Source organism: Mus musculus, chromosome 8, assembly GCF_000001635.26.
Source record: "Mus musculus strain C57BL/6J chromosome 8, GRCm38.p6 C57BL/6J".
In the NCBI taxonomy this organism is placed as follows: domain Eukaryota; kingdom Metazoa; phylum Chordata; class Mammalia; order Rodentia; family Muridae; genus Mus; species Mus musculus.
The window spans coordinates 45,720,244-45,745,174 of NC_000074.6; the positions used below are offsets into that span (position 1 = coordinate 45,720,244).

The window sequence follows — 24,931 nt, forward strand, 5'->3', positions numbered from 1 at the left end:
AAATTGGCTATTTATATGGGGTGGCCAGGAATGGTCTCTCTGGTAGGGTGATATGTACATAAATGTCCCCCATAGTCTTGATTATTTGGACACTTGGTCCCCAATTACTGACACTATTTATGGAGGTTTAAGAGGTGCAGCCTCTTTGGAGGGAGAATGTCCATGGGAGTGAACTTTGAGAGCTTAAAGCTTTGTCTACTTCCAATGTGCTAGCTCTGCCTGGTGCTTGTGGTTTAAAGATGTGAGCTCTCAACTTGCTACCATATGTCCCGTTATAATGGATTTTTTATTCCTCTGGAACCGTTATGCCCAAATAACCTCTTCCTTCTATAGCTTGCCTTGGCCACGGTGTTTTATGACAGGAATAGAAAAGTAACTAAGGCAGGTAGCATCTGAGCATTAAGCCGGGCGACTAAAGGACAAAGCTGGTGATAGATGGAAGTACTCTGGGCCGAGAGGAAAACGCTGGGATAGTAGTGGGCTTGGTATGTGCAAGCAACAGTGAAGTATTCCAGATCCTAGAACAGACTGGGCAGGGAGCAAGAGTGGTAGCCATGGGCCTAGAGGATGGGAGATGGGACCATGAGTTGGAGTCCTTTGAACAAAATGATTATTCTCTATCATGTTACAGCCACCTCTCTCAGAATATTCCAGAATCAGAATACAACACATGCAGGTACAAGCAGAGGAAGGGAAACCAGTCGTGAGGCACTAAAACAGTCAAGGCAAGCTAGAAGATGCTCACAGAGAAGTTAAATTTGCATAGTTGTGAGTTCTAGATATACACAACATTATAAGATTTGACCACAAATGAACATGGTAATAGCAATTATGAGTCAAATATGATGTCAATGCTTTTTGAGGCTGGAAAGCAGTAAAATTTTTGGCAGTACATTCTAGAAAGTGCTCTACCATTGAACTATATTCCTGCATCTCCAGTACCACCCTCCTCCTCCTCCTCCTCCTCCTCCTCCTCCTCCTCCTCCTCCTCCCTCCTCCTTTTTAGATAGATCTCATCGAGGCCCCAGGATGATCTGAAACTCACTCCAGAGCCCAGGCTAGACTTGAACTTGTAACATTCCTGCCCTGCCTCCTGAGTACTGATATTTCAAGCCTGGGCCACTAGATTCAGCAATGGTGATGCTTTTTACAGAGTGATAGCAGGTGGACCAAAGATCTGGGTCATGTGCCTATTTGACATGCACAAATATGTATGTAAATAGGCAGCTGTTATTCCAAGCCTGACATTCTGAGGATAGTGATTTATGAATGATCAAACAGCTACAGTTTAGCTCAACTGCCCTTTAAAAATAAAAATCTACTGACTAGTGTGATTGCCTAAACCCCAACATATGTTGAGAATTTCCATTGATCAGAATACAGAAAAGAGAGCAGTGGGGCAGAAGTAATGAGAAAATACGCTGAGGGGTAAAAATGGGAGAGAAGGTGGATGAACAGCAAGATGCTTCGTCTCCCTGCTCTACATTTGTGGTGCTTTGACTCAGAACTCACTGAGGTGATATGGTGTATACATACATATATATGTATACATACATATATATATACACATACATATACACATATACATACACATATATATGTTACTTGTCTTGCTGATGAGATGAAGTACCTGGAAAAATAATCAGTTTAAGGAAGGAAGAGGGTTTTTTTCTTGCTTTGTTTTGTTTTGTTTTGTTTTGTTTTGTGTTTGTTTGTTTGTTTTTCTCACAATTTGAAAGCATACCCTATCATGATGTGGAAGCCATGGCTGCAGGAACTTGAAGAGGTAACTGGCCATACTGAATATGAAGTCAGAAGGCTGGCAACGATGACTGCTTGTGCTCAGCTCATCTTTCTGTTTAGTGCAGGACCCATTTTTATGTAGTGTAGGACTCCTTCCCACGGAATGGAACCATGCGCATTCAGGGCAGGTCTACCAATCTCTATCTCCGTCTAAAATTTCCTGCAAAGATATGCCCAGAAGTTTGTTTCCATGGTGATTATAAATTCTAGCAAGATTAACCATCATATCGCTCAAACTGAAATATTAGCTCAACCTTTGAATTTCTACACATGCCCCTCGTTGAATTTGAAACACTAAATATCTGGAAAAAAAAAAGTCAAGGTCTATTAAACAATCACTGTTTTGTTTAATTGTAGAAGCCACTAAATTAGTTTCAGGATTATGCCAGAGTATCTAATTAGACTTACATGTATTCATTTGCAAGTTAAGAACAGAGCTGTAACTCAGTTGTGTGTCTGAGAAAACATACCATTATTTGCCTGTAGAGCCAGTTTTCTCTAAACTCTGCCAGGCAATAGGACATCTTTCTCTACATCTCTGTTGGTGCCTTCCTTTCAGTATGGGCAGCAGACAGGTACTTGCTTAGTTTACCATTGGGAGACTCCACCAGTACACAACACATACAACACATATGCATAAGACAAGGCTCTACCCATACGAGACCAACTATGCAACTCATACAGGAAACAAAGGAAAAAAAAAAACCCTCTGCTTCAGTGGTAGACTCTAGTATCCATAATACAAATACAAACATCACATATAAGGGGAAAAATAAATAATGGATAAATATAGAGAAAGCACAATTCATTTTATAATCTCAGATAAATGCAGATCTGTTTGAAAGCATATGCTTTGAAGACGTTCAACTGCTAATAAAACAATTCCTCTTGCTTATCTTATTACAGTTACATGTCATAGAAGTTTGAATGCTTGCAGTGAGCTTTGGAAAGCAAGGAACTTGGGTTTAGAGTGGAGAGACAGGATTTAGAGACATCAAAGAGACTAGAGAACAGGAACGAAAGGCTTATGTTTAAAGAAGAGTACATCAATTTTTTATGGCATTATTCTAAATGTAGGGAGGGTGTGCGTGTGTGTGTACATGTTATAATTTACTAATATGCTCCTTTCATTTCATTTAACCACTAATAAAAATGCATTCTAAAAGTAATATAATGTTACAAACACATAATTTGTTACAAATTATAAAGAGAAAGTTGCCAAAAATTATCCTTATTCCAGTACTGAAGGTTAGCCCTTCTTTTAAATCTGTTGTTTCAAGTCAGGAAAATATAAACTGCTTTATTGTAAGCTAGTTTCCTCTTATTGAATAGCAAAAAGATGAAGATATATCTAGTTTACAAGGTCTGAATCAAAACTTTTGACAAAAATTGGATTAAAGCTTAATATAAAATCATGTTCCATTTATATTTTGTGTTCATATATATTAAAAATCTGTATGTATATGCATGTATGTGTATATGTGTGTATAAATATATACATTCATTCATTCATTTACACAGAGACAGATATAGAAATAAACATTGGTGAACCAGAAGTAATATCCAAAATTCATATCTTAAGAAATAGGACACTGTAAACATTATAACAACAACATTAAATGGTCTTCAGAACAGCTTGACTCTTGGGATGGTGCTCCCTGTTAAATATTATCCTTTGTAGCATCTTTTCTCCTTGCCGTAAAGATTTGAAAGTCACCAAAGCCACATATTTCTTCTTCCTCCTCCTCTTCATTACCATGACAACAAAAGTAGTAGGAAACAAAAAAGAAAAATAGATATGTGCATAATACAGCATAAAAAGAATGGGTGAGATAATTCCAGGAAATGCTCAGAATAGCTAAATTAGCTTTATTCCAAATATATATGAAGTAATTTACTTTTTATAATGTCGGTCCAGCTGAATACGATGATTTCATTCCAAGTGTTCCGGTGATTAGCTGAAATGTGACTCACGCCTATGAGGCATCCTTCCCTCCCTCCTTGGACAAAGTGGTCAGGATCAAGATAAATGAAAATATTATCAGCCACCGTGGGTGGTTCCATGGATATCCTGAGCCTTACAAAGTGAAGACATACCCTATATGCTTACTGACTTTGTGTTTGTATGTGTGCGTGGAAATGTAGTTTGACTGGATTTTATTACGGGTGACTGTGTGGTAATAGATACAAAATTAAGGAAAGTCATATTCATGTGCTTCCTTTGGTTCCATGCCATTTCAAAGGATGCTGTGGGACAGACTTGGGAGGGTTCTGAGGGCTACTCAAGGGCTCTTAGCAATGGACCACAGAAGGAGTCCAAGCCACTTAAGGTGCAATCAAGAGGGGCCTGGAACACCCCAAGGCAAGTGGTAAAATTGTTTGCTCACACTGTTATGCGTCATGCTTGCCTCCTCTCATGTGCAGCCAGACGATTACCCTCCAGGTGTTCCTTGTTCTCATGGGACAGTAACCAATAGCCTTTGCCTCTATGCCACCATTAATTGATTATTGGCCCCCATTTCCTCCACCCCATGTGCTAGACTCTGCTTAATCTGTGTTTGACTTACATAAAATCCAAAGGACTAGACATGCTTATACCCTCCTACCCAAACTCTAGGGTCTAGACCAAATAAACTGTGGGACTTGGGTAGAAGTATATGCTCTTTCCAGAGTAAAATGTCTTTTTTATTTTACTTATGAAGAAATACTCAGCTGAGAGCTAGTGTTATACCAAGGAGGGAACCCCAAGATTTAGTTTACACAGATTCTGAGGTATAACGAGCATTTGCAATGTTTGACTAATAATTAAATGAAGAATGAAGAATACCATTCTCTGAGATGGGAGATGTGTGACAGATGGGTTTGTAGGATTTGTAGGGAAAGTATTTGAGGGGAAAGGAATATCTTAAACTCAGAACAGCACGAGAAATAAATATGAATCCCATTTGAATGAGAGCTCAGATGTCACATGCAGAGAGTGGGCTAACCCAGTGAGAGCCAGGCATGGCTTTGCTTTGGTGGATACTGAAAATTAGGTTCTTTGGCAGAATACTACTCTAAGTACTTAAATTACACAGAGACCCTTTAAAACCCATTTGCTGCGTATAAATTGACATCTTACGTGCGTGCAGATGTTTATGTGGAGCTTAAAATAAGACTCATGGGACCCATTTGAGCATTAATTTTCTGGACATGGTGTCCATCAATATAAACATTCCACAACTCATACTCCTCATGTTCTCCCTAATCTGTCTCCTATCAGTATTTTCTTGACACATGTGCCATAGGATTGCATTAAAATATAGCCAAGAACAGTAAGCCGTAACTTGTGTTAAGTAACCAGTTTAACTCCAAACATTATTATAAAGAGGGGAACAGGCTGACATTTTTGTATCACAGACTTTGATTATTGTTTCCAAAACCCAGAACAGCAGACACCCACACGAAAAATAGCTTCAAATGCCACCAGGCTCCCCGTGCTGCTGTAATTTAGCAAGCGATGACATGGGTGACTCTGCCAGTTAGAAGATGTGATGAAAATATTGGTCAGAAATACAGTGTGCTCCAATGTTCTTGCCCTGTTTCCTCAAAATCGGTAGACTTTGCTCTTTAAATAGAAGCCATGCAAAGAATGTGGCATTTGGAATGGTAAACTGTGGTTTGATTTATTAGTTTCAGAGGACTTCTCTGCTGTCAACTCTAACAGAATACCGAGAAAATTAATAATTCCTGTCACTCCCTGTATGCCTCCTGCTTTTACAAGGTGATGATAATTTATGGACTGAAGTTTGTTCCTTTTTTAAGTGTGGATTTGTAAAATGGATACCATCTTAGACATAAATTCCCAACTTGAGAACCCCAGGGGGAGGACACTTGAGATAATATAAACATGTTATATACAGAGGTGGGCTGTAGACCTTTTTTTCTGGAGTTAAACTGGAGCCAAGAGGACAGCCTAACTATCATAGGCTGCCACTAATACATGTCTCATCTTACCCTGGTCTTATCAGAAGAAATATGAATCCATAATGATCTTTTTTCTTGTGGATGTCAATATGCAAATGAATTGTTAAGCTTGGCTTCTGGTTAGCTTCTGCTTGGGACATGTAATCAGAGTAATGAGTTTGGGACATGTAATCAGAGTAGTGGTCCATACGGAAACTTTCAATTGATATTTATCGACTATATACTCTCCTTGATTCAGTATATCTCAGATGATAGAAATCCTGTGGTTTTGAGTTTTAAAACAAGTCTTTCATTTTATACATCAAAATCCATATTTACTCGAATTTCTAGGTTTTATTTTTGTGAGTGTATGGGTGTGTCCAAGGCTGGTGCAAGTAGAAAGGGAACATGAGGGGAGGAGGGATCAAAGTAGGGGACAAAACAAAGATAAAGGATGCATGTGTCATGAAGGCAGAATCAATGCTGTTGAAGGAAGGGAAGGAACCCAACGTAGGGGAGGCAGGGCATGAAAAAGCACACACAAAAAAAATGCAATGTATGAAAATGTTACAATGAAACTTAGTTGTGTTGTAATCAGGCTGTTAAAGAGTCTGGTACATACAGGTGGTTTGGTTTGGTTGGGTTGGGTTGGGTTGGGTTGGGTTGGGTTGGGTTGGGTTGGATTGGGTTTTTTCCCTCTGGCCCACATTAACAGGACACATACTTTAGTGGTAGGATAACAAAACAGCTGGTCAGTGATGGTGAATGCCTTTTATCCCAACACTTGGGAGACAGCAGCAGATAAATCTCTGAGTTTGGGGCCAGCCTGCTCTACAGAGCAAGTTCCAGGACAGCCATGGCTACACAGAAAAACTCTGTCTTGAAAAACAAAACAGTTATATTAGGAACATGTGCCTGAAAGCTCCCTGAAAATTGAGTTGTTGGATTCTGCCCAATTCTGTTAATGTATTTGTATACATGTGTGTATTTGTGTACATGTGTGAGTTTGCATTTGTGAAGTTGCTGGTTCTGTAAGAAAGAGCTAACTTTTGAGTTGCCCGTATATTTTACTTCCTCCCCAATAAGTGACATTACTGGCCTTCAGCCATAACCCAAGAAGTATAGTCAGCCATCACATTAACGATAATAGAATAAATTAGAGATTATCTACACACTTCTGAAAAGTGATCACTCTCCTCAGACATCCTGTGAGAATCAGTATTAGCATATGTGATCCCGACATAGATTCTGGGTTTCCATTCCCCCCTGCTACAGCACAATGAGGAAACGCTTGTATTTTCCTTAAAAAAAGATGAAATGATTTTGAAACTGGTGGTTACCAGGTTATCTCAAGTCTCCCAACAGACACGCTTCCACCTGTGAACCTGGAACACGACATTCTCTGCACATTGTGGTAGAGTCCACCCACCCAGGGATCCCAGGAGACATAAGGAGTCTTACAAGCCCATGCCTCAGCGGCACCCCCATGAAGACGCACCCAGGCTGTTGCAGATGGGAAGAGTGAATGGCCTTGTCCATTTGGGAGTCTAAAAAGGGAGCCTCCTTACCTTTTCAAGAGTCATAAACAGGAAGGATTTTTTATATTTTTTATATATAGAGAGGGGACAGATGACTAGTAAAGATCAGACCAAGTAAGATTTGGTTGTCTATATTAAAATATGAGCAAAAATCTTGGTAGAACCTCCTGAGCATTACTACTTAACTCTCATGTCAAATCAGCATGGAGTTTTATGAGTCTTCATTCGGTGAGCGACACCGTTCTCCAATGTATAATTTAAGAAAGAATTTGTATGTTGTTTTCCTTGCCTATTTTTGGTGGGCTGAGTGACAGGCAGCTTAGTTTTGGCTTTAAATAGTGGTAAGGTATGAAGGACTATATTAGGTATGAACAAGGAAGCCATGCCGGGAACTCATGAGCTGCCTACGGACTAGAAGTTGGGTTGCTTGGGTTAGCATTTTTCGGAACAAAAGAGCAATAAATGTAAAATCCCATTTTGTTTCAGTACATATAAACCTTAAAGCCCTTGGTTTTAGCATGGACCTATTTATCTTTCTTTTTTTTTTTCTTTTATTGGATATTTTCTTTATTTACATTTCAAATGTTATTCCCTTTCCTAGTTCTCCCCTCCCGGGTGCTCCCTCACCCACCACCCACTGCCGCCTCCCTGCCCTGGCATTCCTCTACACTAGGGCATCAAGCCTTGACAGGACCAAGGACCTCTTCTCCCATTGGTGCCCCATAGATAAGGCCATCCTCTGCTACATATGTGGCTGAAGCCATGGGTCACTCCATGTGTACTCTCGTTGGTGGTTTAGTCCCTGGGAGCTCTGGGGGAACTGGTTGGTTGATATTGTTGTTCTTAAATAAATAACATTTGGATATTGTAGTTCTTAAATTCGGGGTCATCCTAAAGGTCCACTGGCATGAATTTTCTGACACTGAAAGTCAGTCTGAGTGCACACTATATAGTATTTCCCATGGCTGCTAAAACATGACTGACAGCTCACCCTAGTGTCTCCACCGCTTTGCCTGTGGCCTCACCAACTCCCTGCCAGCATTCGCTAAACACCTTCCAAGCCTGCTTAGACTCGTTTTCCTACCAGGATGTCCTGTGCATAAATAAAGAAGATGCTTTTTAATATGATGCGAGTGGGTCCAACATGTCAGGACAGTAGGATCACGATCTTGATTTATAAGAAAAACACAGTTGATTTATACATTGTTTTAATTGCGTTTTAAAACAGTTGTGTTCCACTAAACACACAGTCCATTAAATCCCCTGGACTTATTTCATGTCAGTTTTGAGAAGGTAGTCTAATCTTGTCCACCAAATCTTTGTGTTTGCTTTGGCCACCTTGAAGGAGTGCATCTTTTCTTCAGCTAAAGATTAATGCCGTCACAATTATTTCTCTGTTATTTTTCTTCTCTCCTGAATATTCCCTCTACTGTACCAATGAGTATTCATTTTTTTTCCTTTCAAAATAAGAATGTTAAAATCACACAGTCAGAGAAAGGCACTTCTTAAAATTAGTGTTTTTTTTTTTTTTTTTTTTTTGGTTTTTCGAGACAGGGTTTTTCTGTATAGCTCTGGCTGTCCTGGAACTCACTTTGTAGTCCAGGCTGGCCTCGAACTCAGAAATCTGCCTGCTTCTGCCTCCCGAGTGCTGGGATTAAAGGCATGCGCCACCACGCCGGGCAAAATGAGTGTTTCTTTGCCTGTTGTTTCTCCTGAACTCAGGGCACACAGGGACTTCCTACAAGAATCTTGGTGGATTTCTTGCTAAGTTCCTGAAAACCATCCTTGTACACCAGAGGAGTCGTGGTACATGTGTGATAATAGGACTACATTCCTGATATTAGAGATTAATTACTCTGACAATGAAAATTCAAGTCATCTGTTTTTTAGCACAAGTTCATAGTGGCAGTGGAATGATATGCTAAATAGTCTAACAAAATATCATAAGCATATTTAATAAATTCTATATCTTTCACACAGCTTTTTTTCCTCTGCTTTTGACCCATTATTACCTCCTTGAGTTTTCTACACTGAGCTAGTTTACCAACTATAAAATATGTACAAAGGGACTGAATATAGTTTTATTCTGAATAAACTTAGTAAGAAATACAGTATTGAATTGTGAAAACTAATCAGCTAGATTTATTTTGTCCTAATCATTCATCAAAATTCAAATTCTAGGTAACAAGTGGGTTTTTTATTTCAATGCACATTTATAATAATACTAGAACTGGACGCTCAACCTCATCATCGCCAAGCTGTGAGAATGTTTTCTCAGGTGTTCAGGAAACAGGTGTATTAACTCAGAAGAAACGTGTGACTGTGTCTTTAACAGTCAATTAGGAATACAGGGGATTATTTTACAGTCATAATTAGGTAACATAACATTGCCGCAGAGGTATTTTAGAAGAAACATACTTTTTAAATTTCTGGGGTTTTCTTAGAAAAAGCAGCCATAGCCACGGGCCTGGGCTCAGAGAAACCAGAATAACGCTTTCCATATGGGTTTGCACAGTAGCTGCGTGAAAGTAATCTGTCTCAGGCAGCCAGTATTCTCTGTCTCAGAAGAGTAAGGCTGTGGTTCTAGGTTAACAGTCTCCATCTTATTCATCAACCAGTTTGGGACTCCATCACACATTCCTCTCACACTGTGTGTTCTCCCGTATCCCCCATGATCCAGAATTTAATTGCGACTATGCTGGGAGGCTTAGGAGGGCTTGGGCTTGTTTTCAAACATGGGTTCAGGATGCCTTGAAGAATAACACATGTTTTATTTTTATTAAGACTCCAGAGAGCTGAGCTGCCTCTCAAGTGTCGGTTTGTTGCTCTGTCATCTTGGAAAAATCATTCTTTTTAAATCCTCACAGATCTGTCCTCCGACATCTGTTTTCTTACAGAAATTACAGGATTGGAATTTAGGGGGGAAAATATACACTTAGTAAAACACTTAATGCTTATCTCAATTTATGCTGTAAAGTATGAAATATGGGAAACTAGACCAGCCAAACGCAATAATGTTTTTAATGTCAGAGTATTTGTGCTATCAATACATTAAAACCAGAATGGAAGATGGAAAGCTTCACGGAGGAGGGAAATTCTACAAAGTATACAACTTTTGAAACTAGTTATTTTAAAATATCAAGGATGCTCCACTCAGGAGAGGAATATGTGCTTCTTGCACAGTAACAGAAAGAGAAGCCAGTCTCACCAAGGATGCTAAAACTCTTCCATGGGTCACACAGCTCACGATATTATGTTTATAAACATCTCGTTCAGCCCTCATTGAGGGTCCTAAGCCGTCAGACTGATCACCACTATCTTTCATGCCACTTTCTTTGGCTTTAGTAGTCTTGACTGTAGTCAAGCTAAGTGGGCTAAGCTGCTCCAAATGGTTCTCGAAGTTTGTCTTATCTTATTTATGGCAATGTTTGTAAAAAGAAAAATGTCCTAGCTAAATGGAACAAGCTGCCCACCCAGACAGCAGACTTTCCTCTCAGTTCCAACAAGCTGCCAACGTGGGGTGGGATGATGGGAGATTGGAGAATGCTTACAGATCATCTGATAAACCATTTAGTTTGCCTCGATCTGAAGTAACACAATAATGCCCTGTATCCTTTTGGGAAGTACTAGATATTTTCTTGTAACATGGCCAAAGGTAAAGGTCTGCTTTAACAAACTTTATATGTTGGTGAATGGGATACATGTTGTTCACCTGTCATATTTGACTCATGGAATCTGTTGAAGATGATAGTCATAGATGGTATACACTGTATAGGTGCTTCAAAGTTGACCTGCTTTGAATCCAGTCCTCCTTGCCCCGCCTCCCCATGTCTTCTGTGACAAACAATGCAGTATCACAGAATGGGAAATTGTAAAGAGCGGTGCTTACTTTAACTTATGTTTCAAGTTTAAAGGAAGCAGCTTAGATTGACATATGGCAAGAGACAAAGACTATGTGTATTGTCTGTGACACTTCGGATCTGTTTCCCTCCGCTTAGGAAGCCATCAGGATTCAATTGTGCAAGCTCCATTCTAATGGCCTTATGTAATCCTAATCACTTCACCTAAAGAGTCCACCTCTAAACACCACAGTGGAAGTTTCTACACTCTTGACAGCCCACAGTGAATTTTAAATCTCATACATGAAGCTCTAGGAGGGACAAACTATATTCAAACCACAGCACCATCCTTCCAGTACTGCTCAGGTCACAGTCACCTGAATAGTGGGACTATTCTAATGCAGTGTATATAATCTTTCTGTGCCTGACTCACCATCTCACCCTTGGGGAATCTTTATTTTCATGAAGAGTCCATTTGACTTTTGATTTATGTAACGTAAGCCTGTGTAACTTTCCTAGAACTGTACTGTTACATTGAACAAATGGTTGTCTTAGGGGAAAATGTGCAATTAAAGCATTTAGAGGTATCCTCTAATTATCTGAAAGGGTTATAACAGTAAGTGGCAGTAGGAAAGTAGGACACTGAAGCAATATTTCATGGAACCAGGCAAAATAAAATCAATATTTATTTAGAGTATTTGGCTGACTTCATGTGTGTATGTGTAGGGTGTATCTACTTATATGTGGTATAGGCATTTGTGCACATGCACATACCAGTGTGTTATGACACCTGTCTATGGAGGCCAGAGGTTAACACTGGTATCCTCTTCAGTTACTTTGCACCTTTTTTAGGACAGGTTCTCACTAAATCCTGATTTCATCAGTGGGCAAGACCGACTGGTCTGAGAGCCCCACCGGTCTGCTCCAGTGTTGTTGCACCTGGTACTTTGCCAACTGAGCCATCTCCTCAACCTGTGATGCTGACTTTGAAGTATTGGAAAAATACCAGCCAGTCTTACCTGCCTGTTGCTGACTTTTTTTCTTCAATATGTCTTTGGGCACGTGTGTTTAGGAAAAGTTGTGTTTTGAACAGCTCACGTAGTAACAACCCAAAAAGAGCATTTACAGAATTCCTTCAACCCATGATTTTGTTTTAGATTTTTTTCCCCAAGTATCAGGCAGATTAATATGACTTAAAAGAATGATATATGTTCTTATAAAAATCACTGTTTTTATGGCTCTGTGACCTTTTGCCTCTTTAGTGCTTGTCATTATTTCTCCTCATTCCCAAAAATGATGTTGATCCCCACTGCAGTGTCTAGTTTGCCTTATTTATACTATGAGCCCATCATCAAGGCCCATTAGCTCAATAATTGTGGGAGGCAGCATTCCTAGGCAGGGAACATCCTGCCCTTACTATCTACTGTGATGAGTTTTGTGCCCGCCCACTTGGAGGCAGAGGAGTTGATGTCTCATGTGGGGGAACAATTTATAGGAAGTGTTCAGAAAGGCAGTTAAGGTGTGGTTTTGCTTTTCAAAACTCAGGAACTGTAAAAGACAAAATGAACTGATCGGTCTTTTCTTGTAAATATCTCAGAGTAGCATGTTGACATATTCTTGCAAGTAAGTGATGCTAAATGTCAGCGTGAATTAAGCCATTTGGCTGTAATTGAGAAGGAATTGAGGGGTGAACTATTTCAGCAGTTTTGAATACTTATCATCATGCCATGGTCAGAGAGAAAAAGGAAAGGGCATTGATCTCTTAGGGCATTTTAATCAGAAAGTGGGACGCAAAAGCGGTCGTTTCACAGAACACAAAAATAGTACAAGTTAGAATCTGCTGTAGATCCTTAATGTGCAGAGTATTCCCATCCTCATGTTTAAGATCATCTCTCAACAGTCTAACGTCCCACAGCGTCTTCCCACTGTAGGCTATCAGTGTACTTGCATCTAAATAATACATAAAGTACCAGTATGTTACTTCACAACAGCTATATCAGTCTGGGTGATTAAAACTATCCAATGGGGGGAAAAAAATAACAACAACAACAAAAAAAAACCAAAGCCACTTTAAATTTCAGATCACTTTAAATTTCAGTTCAAGTTTAACTCTCTCACTTGATCTATGACCTTGATAGTTAACTCAGTTCTATAAAAATAACATGACTGACATAGAATTCCTGGGTAAAACTGGGGGAAAGATGTTGTTTCTGATTTTCTTCAGAATGGATGGCTTGTGACGACTAATCACAATAATAACAGCAATCACAAATTCAAGCATAGTTATGTCTGTGTCCACAGTTTTGTTGCTGTGCAGGTGTGATCAAACCTCTCAGGACCCCAACTCAAAAGAAAAAAGTTGCAGTCTCGTCTTTGATGCACCTTGAAAACAAAGGGCCACTCTGTTCTCCATAACAATAATAATAAGGGAAAGACAGTTGGGTACAATTCACTAGATGTTTGACGTTATGTCATGTCATTGCTGAAGTATTAACAAGCAATCCAATCCATTGCCATACACATAACTGAAAACCAAAGTTAGTCCTACCTCTAGATAAAACAAACTCATTCCCATGCATATCCTGAACTGGTATATAATATATATATATATATATATAATATAATATAATATAATATAATATAATATAATATATATGTTGCTTTGTTCTATCAGCTTTGTAAAAAACTAATTTAAGCAAATCCAGCCCACATAACTCATAAAAATTATTTTGACCCGTTAATACGCCAGGCTCTTGTTCTGTAGACTGCCTTCTTCGGGTAAATTATTTCTATTTCATAGTACATTGTCATAATCTTGGCCCCCGTTCAATTCCAATTTAAGAAAATACTTGAAGTGCTGCTGTCTTCTAGCTGCATTCAAACACTCTAGGAATTTGATGCCTTCCAGACTAATCTGCGCCCGCCCGCCCGTTATGCAAGTGCAATCAAAGACACTTTCAGAACAGAACAAAAGAGAGATTGGATTCTCTGTAGCTTAAATTGCTTAAATAGAGTGGAATTGTTAATGGATTTTGTGCAGCAAACAAGGGAGACAGAATCATGCATTTTTATTAGTCACCCAAGAAGCCTTTGGTTTCAGGTTGTTCTTAGCACACAAATACCATGGCTCATCTTTAAGAACTTCCAAGTGTCTTACCTGATTAGGAAGTTAGTCACTTAATGTTTTGACAATTAAAACAATATAAAGTTAAAATAAAAACTAACAAATTACCCTCAGAGGTAACAGGATACATCACTTTAAAAATGAACAGCCCAAGGATTTGTGGCGCCTTCCTTTGTTCTACATAATCCTACTTTGCTGTCTGAGAGTCCTGTGTTTTGCAAATATCTGCATTGGATTCTAAGGACACTTGATGGTATTAGAAACATTGGTTTAGAGACTAGCAGCTTTCTTGTTCTGACAATTAGCCCTCCTTCCACAGTGATCTTTGCATCAGTGAATATTATTCTGCTGTGAACACTGCCTTCCTCATGTCCCACTACAACGTGAATCAGTCCAGTCGTCAGCATAGCATGTTGCCTTATTCAGAAGGGATGGTGAGGTCGAGTTTGGGAAATGTCCTTACAGGCCTCCTGCTCTGGGGACTGTTTACCTCTTCTTGTTTTAGAAGTGGCCTCAGCCATGGTCCCAGACATCCCTCGAGGCGACTTTTCCATTTATTTTGTCCATTTAAGGGGAACATATTGAGAACTTTGCTACTGAAAGATTAAAATAAATACATTGAAAGGAACAGTCTCAAAGCTCCAGTGCAGACCACACTGCCTTCTCCCTTGGGTCCATTGGCATCCCTACCATACAGGCAATAAGGCTGCCCAGTCCAGGGTTTAGAAAAATGCTGAAGTGCCCAGAAATGTGTTTCTTTACTTATGTAGATTGAAAACTAAAAAGCAAAACGTGTTATAATAAAATTTCCTTTGATGACTTTTAAAAGTCCATTGTCCTGAGAAAATTGATCCATGTGTCTAAGGTAACGATTTCAAATAGTGGCTGGTTTGTTTTTGGTTTTGTTTTGTTTTGTTTTGAAGTTCTGGAAAAGATATTAAAGAATGAATTGTCCTTGTAGAACAGGATAGGTAATTATAAACAAACAAATAAACAAACTTCCTTTGCATACTGAGTTTAGATCACAGGCTCTCATACATGTTGGGCATAAAAATTAAATTTCTTAAAATGAAAATTTGGGCTGTGTGTGTAATTCACTAGTAGAACATATGCTTGATTTGAATGAGGCTATAGTCCATAGCAAAGAAAGAAACAATACCAGAAAAAAAGGGAAGAAAGGCAGGTCTTGGTTTTCAACCATTAGTAATCACCATTAAATGAAACTAGAACTTTGTTACAGTAAGACAAGAATGATTGACCCCTAAGATGAATGGAATTATAAATTCTGCTCTCCTTATTAGACTTTGGCTTAAGCAAGATTAATGATAAAGTGGTGTTAATTTATAGGTTAGGTTTTCAACCTGTGGGCCAGGACCCCTTTGGGGTTTAAATGACCCTTTCATAGGAGTCACCTGAGACCATCAGAAAACACAGATATTTACCTTACCATTCATAACCGTCATGAAGTAGCAACAAAAATCATTTGATGATCGGTAGTCACCCCAACACGAGGAACTGTCTTAAAGAGTCATAGTGTTAGGAGGATGGAGAGCCACTCTTATAGGTACACTGAAACCAAAACCATGTAGATAGCAGCATTCTGTCCTATGTGTCAGTGAGCAGACACAGACTCTTACACTCTTTTTCTTTTCCCTTACAGGAAAACTGAAGAAGTTAATAACAAACCCTTCAAGGTGAAAATGAATACAGGTACACTGTCTCTGATTGTTTGTTTGCTTGTTTGTTTGTTTTACTCTTTAGCTTTGCTTTTTAATAGTCACCTTGGTTCTACATTAGCGTAGTGCTATATTGATCATAAATGTATTGCCGAGTTTCTGAGCATAGGGAAAGTTATATTCCCTTACCATTACATCCCAATATTATAGCCCAAAGTAGAATTTTTTGTTAGCTGCTATTCTTGATCTTTTATTATATATTTTCTTCTTCTCTATGTATATGTATATGATTTCATGTAGGGGTACACACGTATATGGCCAGGTGTAGGGGGGAGCAGGGAGGAGACCATAGGTTACATTTCAGTATCATTCCTTGTAGTTCAAGCCACACCTTGTTTTTGAAGCAGGGCCTCTTATTTCACCCAGACCTCTGCAATTAGACTAGGCTAACTGGCTCATGAGCCCCAGGTATCCTCCTGTCTCCACAACTCCTGTGCTGAAATTATAAGCACATTCCACGGTGCCCAGCTTTTTAAACATAGGTTCTGAGAGTCATATGGGGGTTTCCATGCTTATAAGGAAAACTCTTTATTAACCAAGTCATGAGATCAGCCCTTTATGGCTATATTTTTTTCCAATTAATTCTTAGAGTTGCTTGAAATTGTATTTATACATTTGAAATCTCTCGCTTAAAATATGTTAGGCTCAAAGGCAAGTTACTCTGGTGAACAATATTTAAACTTTCCCAATCACAAACTGTTTATATTGACAAAGTGAGCAGATAGGAGTTCCAAAGCCTCACACAAAATAAACTCAATTTATTCTTCATCATCATGATTTGCATAAAGCCATAAGCATGTTATTTTTAGACTTGTATACATTATCCCTAAATATTTTAACACAAATGCCTCTGAATCCTGTTATATAGATTTTAATTGCAAAATAGTTTACAAATACCTAATATATATATACACATCCTTTTGTCTCCATAGTAGATATATCTAGCTTATAATTTCACCTTCACCTTCATTGCCTCAAAAGTCTGATATACAGTAATTAAAGAAAATAACTCTCATTGAAATCCTATGACTGTATCATGGATGATGGCTGGAAAGTTGTTTCAGCCAGCCACCCCATAACAGAGCATAAAGAAAACCCAGGACATTCTTTCTCAACAAGTTCCTTGTATCAGTGTCTAGAAGAAGGATTAACAACTAGCTAGTAAGAGCCAGTCTTTAATCCCTAGATCAAGTATGGAGGTATGTGCCAGGTCCACCTCCCTGTGGCGTCTGCTTAGCCGAAACCTGCTCAAACTGGCCTCAGAGAACTTGGTGCCAGCTGGCTCCTGAGGGTGGAGTCCACATGTAGATAGATGTTTGGAGCAATGGACAAGACAAGGGTGTTGAAGAGAGAATTGATGACCTTCACAGAGAACCAAGGAGAGGCAGTTGGAGATGGTTTGCTTTCTTCTGTTTCCACTGCCTAATGATGGCTCTTATTTCGTTTTGTATGTACACTGTAAAATGGACTGTGAGGAGCCTGGTGGCATGAGTGTAGAGCCACTCCTGAAGGCTGTCCACATAAAGAAATGAGGTTTACTCACTGTTCAGAGGGATCCCCTTTAAAGAGTTAAGTTCCACACGGCTTCCCAAAATAGGATTTTCCTATTTGTTATAACGTTGATAGATATGCATATATAATTGTATGGAACATACCTTGCTTGTATACTATATATTCAACAGTTGGTCTTCCTGTTCCTATAATTGCAACAATAGTCTTCCAACTTCTCTGCTTCTTCTTCTTCTTTAACTTTCTGGTATCTGGACCAAGTTGCTGCTGAAGAGCATCAACAGAAACCACTACATCAGCCTTCCATTTGTAAGGAGTGATCTTGATTCTAGATGGACAAAAATGTGCATAAAATGGGGTTGTTTATGTGTGTAAATGTATCTACAGACATGCAAATTTGGTGATAAGCTAAAACCCTTTGTTTAAAATTCCAAAGTAATGTTTCAGTGTTGCTATAAAAACATGCTACCTTAAAAAACTACAGATGACAAATATTTATATGATATTTAGGTAGAAGATAGGTACATATTGCTTTAGGCAACTGAAATTATTGTCACTGTATAACAAAATTAAGGGATAATTGATTCCCATGTAACTATTAATTAAAATTGGCTTACCTTATCTATCATTAACAATATATAATATTTTTTTTAATTCTATATGCCAGGTCTACTATAGTAGCTCAGTTGAGTAAAGTACTTGCTGCTCAGCCATGGGCATCTGAGTTCAAACCTCAAGCACCCAGGTAAAAAGCTGTGCATTGGAGCAAGCACTACCCACAGTGCCGGCAAAGAGAAGAGGCAAAGAGAGGAGGCTGCTGGGGTTCCCCAGGCTGGCTAGCCAATCCAAGTCAGTGGGCTCCAAGCACATGAAAGACCCTGTCTTTAAAAATGAGATGGAAAGAGAAATGGGGACAATACTCTTACCGTTGACCTCTGGCCCCAGAAGCTGTGTGCACCCAGATGAACAGTTCATGCATATGTATATGTATACGTATACATATCACACAGGCAGAAAAAAAACCATATTTTCCAGTCACTAAAGTCTAAAAATTCTTTTATATCTAATTTTTGCTCTTAATAAAATACACAACAAACTATTCAAGGAAAATGAGTTTAAGTTTTAGAATGTTTAAACTATGTCCTATCTCCACTCAGCAATTGTGACCCATTATTTTCTTTTTTTTAATTGGATATTTTCTTTATTTACATTTCAAATGCTATCCCCTTTCTCGGGTCCCCCCTCCTGGAAACCCCCTCTGCCACCCCCTCTCTCCCTGCTTCTATGAGGGTGTTCTTAAAGCCCCATGAAAGGATGCCCAGCCAGGCTGTAGTTCCAGAATGACTGTGAAGGTAAGGCCAGCACCATGCCGCTTCAGACATGAGCTAAATGCCATAGATAGCATCCTCACCTGAGTCCTTAAAATCATCTTCAAAGAATAACATAAAATATCCAAATATAAGTAAGTACTGAATATTAATGTCTAATGGTTTACCTATTCTACCAATTTCAAGAAAGCTCTGGTTTGCCTCTTCTACCAACTTCAGGAAAGCTCAGCTTTTAAAAATAAGCTCCTTAATAAGTGTTAGCAGAAAGTCTCCATTTACTTAGCCCGAAGATTCCCACACTTGTCTCACGGTGACAATGTCTGAGTATTTTTTTCATATTGTTTCTAGCCCAAAAGAAGCATTGAACAATTCTATTTATTAAGCAGTTCACTGCAAACATATAATAAGTATTTATGTCCTGATAATTTAAAAGTCATATGGCAAAAGAGTATATGTGAATTGAAAGAAAAATAGTAATTTACTTTCAGTGGAACCACAATTACTTAATAGTGGTATGTGCGTGCCTGTTGTGCCCTGGGAGATTTCTCAAACCATGAAATGAAATTGTACATAACTCTTGTTCACTGAAATGACTTTCAAAGGACACTTGCTTTTTAACATTGTAACCACCCTCCTAGCTCTTAGAGATACAATGTGATCAAAATAAATATAATATGGCCTGTAATATGGAAACCCTGAACTACTTCAACCTAAGCCTTCCTTCCGTGTCCTGCTGTTTTCTCAAAGTTTTTCAATATGCTCCAACAGCCTTGTGAGTTCATGGAAATGACGCAGAGCACCTGAGCACAGTTTAAACAGACCAAGTTTCAGCCACGTCTCTAGCTCTTGTCATTCTGAGACAGACTGTTTTCATCTCTGTTCATTTTCAGACACAAAGAGTTGAAAGAACCAGAAAATAAAAACCTTCTAAAAGTGACGTCACTTTTCACTTTTGACATCCCTAACTAACCAGCCCTCAGACCAGCCAGTAGTGACTAGATCCTATGTTGTGTCCAGTGGCAACATGTCCATTTCTCAAGACACCTTGCCCTCATAGGATTTCAGCAAGTTGAAAATAGCTATCGGTGTTCTGCTGAAGGTATTTTCAGTTGTAATTTTCTACCCTCTACAGAAAAGTTCCTAGCTACAGGATTTTTATTCATTCAGCTTATTTTCATTTCTTGTTTCAACTCGGGTTTCCTGTTTGATGATTTCTGCATTAAAAAATTATAATTTTAAGTTAGATTTTTCTATTAGAAAAGTTACACCAATTTCGTGTTCTATTGACGTCATGCCTTATGACTTTACCAATAATTAACTCACTCATCATTCCAACTGTATTTACTAATGTGAATTCTCTCATGTTTAATTGAGTATTTTCCCTATGAAGTAAAAAATAAGAAATGCATGTGGCAAGACACAATAATTTTACCCCCAGAATTATATTCTCACATTGTTGGCTACACTATGCTTTTGTGTATGTTCACTTTCAAAGAAAAAATTGAGGTTACTTTGATTTGAGGAGGAGGAGAAGGGTGGGAAACTATTGCACATGCGAGATTATCAAGGAATGTGGGAGCAGAATCAGAGTCTATTCAGAAATAGAATGCTAACCTTTCAGTCTAGGAGTCTTGTCTTCCAAATTTAGAAGTCTCCACTTCTCAGAGCATAGAAAATGGCTGGTGCCTTTGCACACATTTCACTTCACAATTTGATTTTTCTTCACATACATATATATAATGTCATACCTACAATTCAAAACTATAAGGGCAATGCATTTGTTTTCAAAGATATGCTTATTTCAATACTTGTCTATCAGGCCTGCTCTTGACTTCAATTAGAATAACTATTTCAGAACTGTAGGAAGACATGAAATTGTATAACGTTATGTGTTTCTTTATGACCTGTACATATGAAGTATACGTCAGCTGAAAAATATTACTTCAAGAATTGTTCAATCAAGGTAACTCATCCCTGATGTTTCTTTAGGAATCACACTGATTATCTTTAGCAACCATAAGTAAAAAAGAGTAAATTTAGATTATTTATGTGAGTGCATATTACAGCATGGCACTAGTTTCTAGACTTAGTGTGCGTTAACCAAAAGGTGTAAGCAACATTGATTTCTGTATCTCATATTTCATTAGATAACAAGAGTTGAGCATTCAATATAAAGCCTTCTGTTGCATTGGAGAGCATTACCATCTCTCTGAGCAAACCCCTGGTTGCTCACTTTCGTCTCGTTTGTCTTTTTTAGTTTGGGGATGGGGGTGAAAATCCCCAGGTGTATTCCATGACTACTAATGCTCAGCTGTTCATCTTTCTCATGAGTGACTGACACATCTCACTTAAAATGCATGACATCGCATGTGCTTTCTCTGTTTTGCCTTGGCCTCTGCCATATCATGTTTTTGCTTCCAGATAGCGGTGGGTGTGCTCGCAAACGTGCCGCCATGTCTGTTACGTTAACATCTGTGAAGAGAGTTCAAAGTTCTCCAAACCTATTGGCTGCAGGTATAACGTCACTAACTCACGGTGTCACACCTGAATGGCTTCACCTCACCTCTCTCTTTCCAGAATCATCTTGCTGGAATGTGTACAGAGGCTTTAAATGCCTTTCAAGTCCCCCACTCAATCTTAATTTTTCTAGTCCCAAGAATAGCTCCTACCCTTTCTCGTTTTGTTCTAAAAATAAAAAGTCAAAGGAAACTGATACCTTCTTAAAAACAAACATTTAAAAATATAATTATAAGCATCAGTCACTTGCCAAAAATATATTAACTTCAAGTGTTAACTATTTAAGTTTTTGTTACCTCATGAACTAAAGTAACATGATACTTGATTAAGATATCATCCATTTCTTCGAGAATTTATTTGGTTCTTCTTCAAAGATTGCAAACAGGAAACAGATCTTCTTGCATTTATCTAATGCCTGGTTTAGAACATATTAGAATCCTGATTAATTTAGATAGCCATGAGACCACAGATAAAAATGTCCTTCGGAAAGTAATTGAGGATAAGATATTTTAGCATCCACTAAGGTAGCCCTCTTTTTTACTCAAAGTCTGCAATGACTTACCTCCACCTGAGACACAGGCTTCATCTGGAGAGTCTGCCTCTGTGGACGATCAGCTGGAGTCCACCTGTTCCTAGAGCCTTTACAGGGTAGCCCATGCCTCTTGGTAACTGGTTACTTAATTGGTTGACATGATTGAAGCCTAAGATTAATAAGCTATATAACAGAAGGAGGAAAGTAATGGGGCCTCTAAATAATTTCAATTGTCATTCTGCATTTCAGTCTTCTGTAAACACATGTTTAGTGGTCAGTTGGTACTGAAAATGTCCTACCCAGCCTTAAAGAAAACACAAACAAACAAGAGACCTTTTAAAGGTGACTTCCACATTCTTCCCCAACTTACAAATGGATTTCAAGGTCCAAGTTTAAATGTTAAGTCAGGAACCTCATATTGGCCTTCTTTATGAAGCAAAGAAACGAAAAATGCTGCAATGTATGTAATCAGATCTTACATGGGTTTAAAAACCACTCTGAGTGTGTATGTTTGAACATGAATGAATATGAGGAGGTATTGTAGAAGCATAGACTTACGTCTCTAGATGCGTTAGATGGATGAGAGTGAGGAGACGTGAAGTAGAAGGAAGGCACATCACAGAATCGGAATGCAGGAACTGCGAGTTTCTTTGACATTTCAACTAAGTAAGATCCCAGTTGTGACCACTGATGCACATGCTAGAGAATGACTTACCATGTGTCTTAGTTGGGGTTTTATTGCTGTGAAGAGACACCATGACCACAGTGACTCTTATAAGGAAAAACATTTCACTGGAGCTGTATTACATATTCAGAGGTTTAACCCATCGTCATTATGACAGGAAACATGGTGGCAAGGAGGTAGAGATAATGCTGGAGAAGGAGCTGAGAATTCTACATCTTCATCTGAAGGCATCAGGAAGAGACTATTTACCACACTAGGTGTAGCTTGAGTATCAGACCTCAAAGCCCGCCCCCACAGTGACATACTTCCTCCAACAAGACCACACTTCCTAATAGTGCCACTCCCTATGGGATAAGCATTTAAACACACAAGTCTGTGGGGGAATATTCCTATTCAAACCACCACACCATGTTAACAATTCCTATTTATTATCATCTATAAAAATAACCTGCAAAAGAGAACATTGGGTTGAACTAGAGGTGGCATTTGAGAGATTCAAACTGTTCTACAAGCAATCCCCTACCATTCAAATTGTTGGTAAAGACTAAATGTTTCACAATCAGAATAGAAAAATAAGCCAAATCTGTCCTGATGGCCTGATCTATGACCCTCCAACTACTTAGAGTTCAAGGCTTCCCGGACTATCCAGCAAGTTTAAGGCAAGTCTGGCACACTATCTCAAGATTTAAAATAATAAAACCAGAGTTAGGGATGGGTGTTGCTCAGTGGTGAAACACTTACCTCACATGTGCCAGACTTGTGGTTCAATTTCCTGTACCCAAGGTAAAAGGAAAGAGGAAGGAAAGCTAAATAAACTTCAGCAATATGAGTGATTAGAGCAATCTCTTATCTCTTTTATGTCACTAGAAATAAGATTTTTAGCAGCGACTAGAATTTCTGATTTAACTTTAAAAGAATATTTCTTTTGTATATCTTGACATATAAAGCCTTTAAAGAAATTTTAGCTATATTTTAAATAAAAGAATCAAGATCCTTTATAGCCAGGATCATTGTGTATCAGATTTCACAAGAACTTAATAGGCAGGGAATGTATGTTTCAACATTGCTAGAGAGTTAACCATTCACTGAAATGTATGCTAAAATCATCATAAACTCAAGCTTTATTAAAGCAAGGCCTCATCTTGATGTGTCATTTGTGGGCCTGCCCATAGAGTTTATTATTGTTAATATCTCATGGGTGAGTCTAGGTACAGTGTTCTCTGTTTCTCCCTCTTGGGGTTCTATGACCCCCATAACATAGTCTCTATTGTGAAGAAACAGAGCTGGGTCTCTAAAGCTATCAATCAGAGAGTATGTATTCCCAGTGTTTTTCAATTTACTGCCACACACCCTTTCTCCCCTACCTCATCTACATCCCTGGTACTTCCACAAACCTGGCTTCCATTGCTTCAACAACAGCACATTATCAAACCAAGAGTAATATAAACTTCCTATTCTCAAGTAAATAATTTCCAATACTCAAAATCATTACTGATGCTGCTTCCCTGTTCATTGCCCTTCTCTCATCCCCAGATTTTGTCTTTGTCCACCATGTGTAACACCCTAGTGGGCAGCTAATCTCTGTCCTTAAGTCCCCAGAGCAGAATCCTAAAGATACATTACCATGCTCACTACATTAGCTTTCTCTCTAGAGGTGTCACTGTCTTTCAACTGAAAAAATGGTGAATTCCAGCTCCCCCTTAAACACTATGTATAGAATCCAATAAATATGTCATGAATAATTTTACAAAGTGATTTTTACCAGATTACTGGATCACCCTCATTTTTATTCCAATTTACAATAATATATAATGAATGAAAAACTAAAGGACTCCCATGATTCTTTCTAAGATCGAGGCTTTATGGGTCCAATAGACCAAACAGTACAAACTGATTCCCTCAGGTGGCCATGTAGGAGGTTCTGAGACAATTGATGACTAGATATGGTTAAACAAACTGATTTTGTACCAAAGGCAATTTATTGACTATGATTTATTTTCCACGACTTATGAGCTAAAAGATAAAAAAATATATAGCTTTCCTGTTTGAATAAAGACTTAGAAAAAAATAAATTCAAGAGAACAATATGAAAATGTTATCTTGTACAGTAGATAAATCTGCCTCTGTGAAAGTAAAAAACAAAAACAAAAAAACCAAGCTATTGAAACATTAGTCACTGTCTAATAGAGCAGCTAAAGATAGTCAGTTACAGATGACTTCAGCCAGCCACAGAGCTGGCGGCTTATTTTAATGTTCCAAAAGGTTCTCATTGTTTGCAAACCAGATTCTTTGCAATCCTTTAATTCTGTATTCAGGATTCATATATCCATTTTAGGCCATGATAAACCTTAAAATTACATGGTCGCAATATTATT

The 24,931-nt window shown here is 38.5% G+C and overlaps 1 protein-coding gene and 1 long non-coding RNA gene across 44 annotated transcripts in view; one reads left to right on the plus strand and one right to left on the minus strand.

Moving 5' to 3' along the window:
- Sorbs2 (sorbin and SH3 domain containing 2) overlaps window positions 1-24,931 on the plus strand; it is a 320,119-nt gene that overhangs the window by 212,456 nt on the left and 82,732 nt on the right. For 38 of the 43 annotated variants that reach the window (NM_001205219.1, NM_172752.4, XM_030243440.1 and 35 more), the window contains 2 exons: window positions 15,910-15,959; window positions 21,244-21,336. In NM_001205219.1, the coding sequence (NP_001192148.1) occupies window positions 15,950-15,959; window positions 21,244-21,336 (103 nt within the window). In that variant the 5' untranslated portion in view covers window positions 15,910-15,949. Of the gene's footprint in view, window positions 1-15,909; window positions 15,960-21,243; window positions 21,337-24,931 lie in introns of those variants that run through there. The other 5 variants (XM_006509386.1, XM_017312696.1, XM_006509385.1 and 2 more) reach the window with 2 other exon arrangements.
- Sorbs2os (sorbin and SH3 domain containing 2, opposite strand) overlaps window positions 3,082-24,931 on the minus strand; it is a 95,973-nt gene continuing 74,123 nt past the window's right edge. The window contains exons 3-6 of the long non-coding RNA NR_045739.1: window positions 21,902-23,328; window positions 21,636-21,754; window positions 17,641-17,822; window positions 3,082-3,550 (exon numbers count right to left, since the gene is read on the minus strand). This is a non-coding gene — a long non-coding RNA (sorbin and SH3 domain containing 2, opposite strand). The remainder of the gene's footprint in view (window positions 3,551-17,640; window positions 17,823-21,635; window positions 21,755-21,901; window positions 23,329-24,931) is intronic.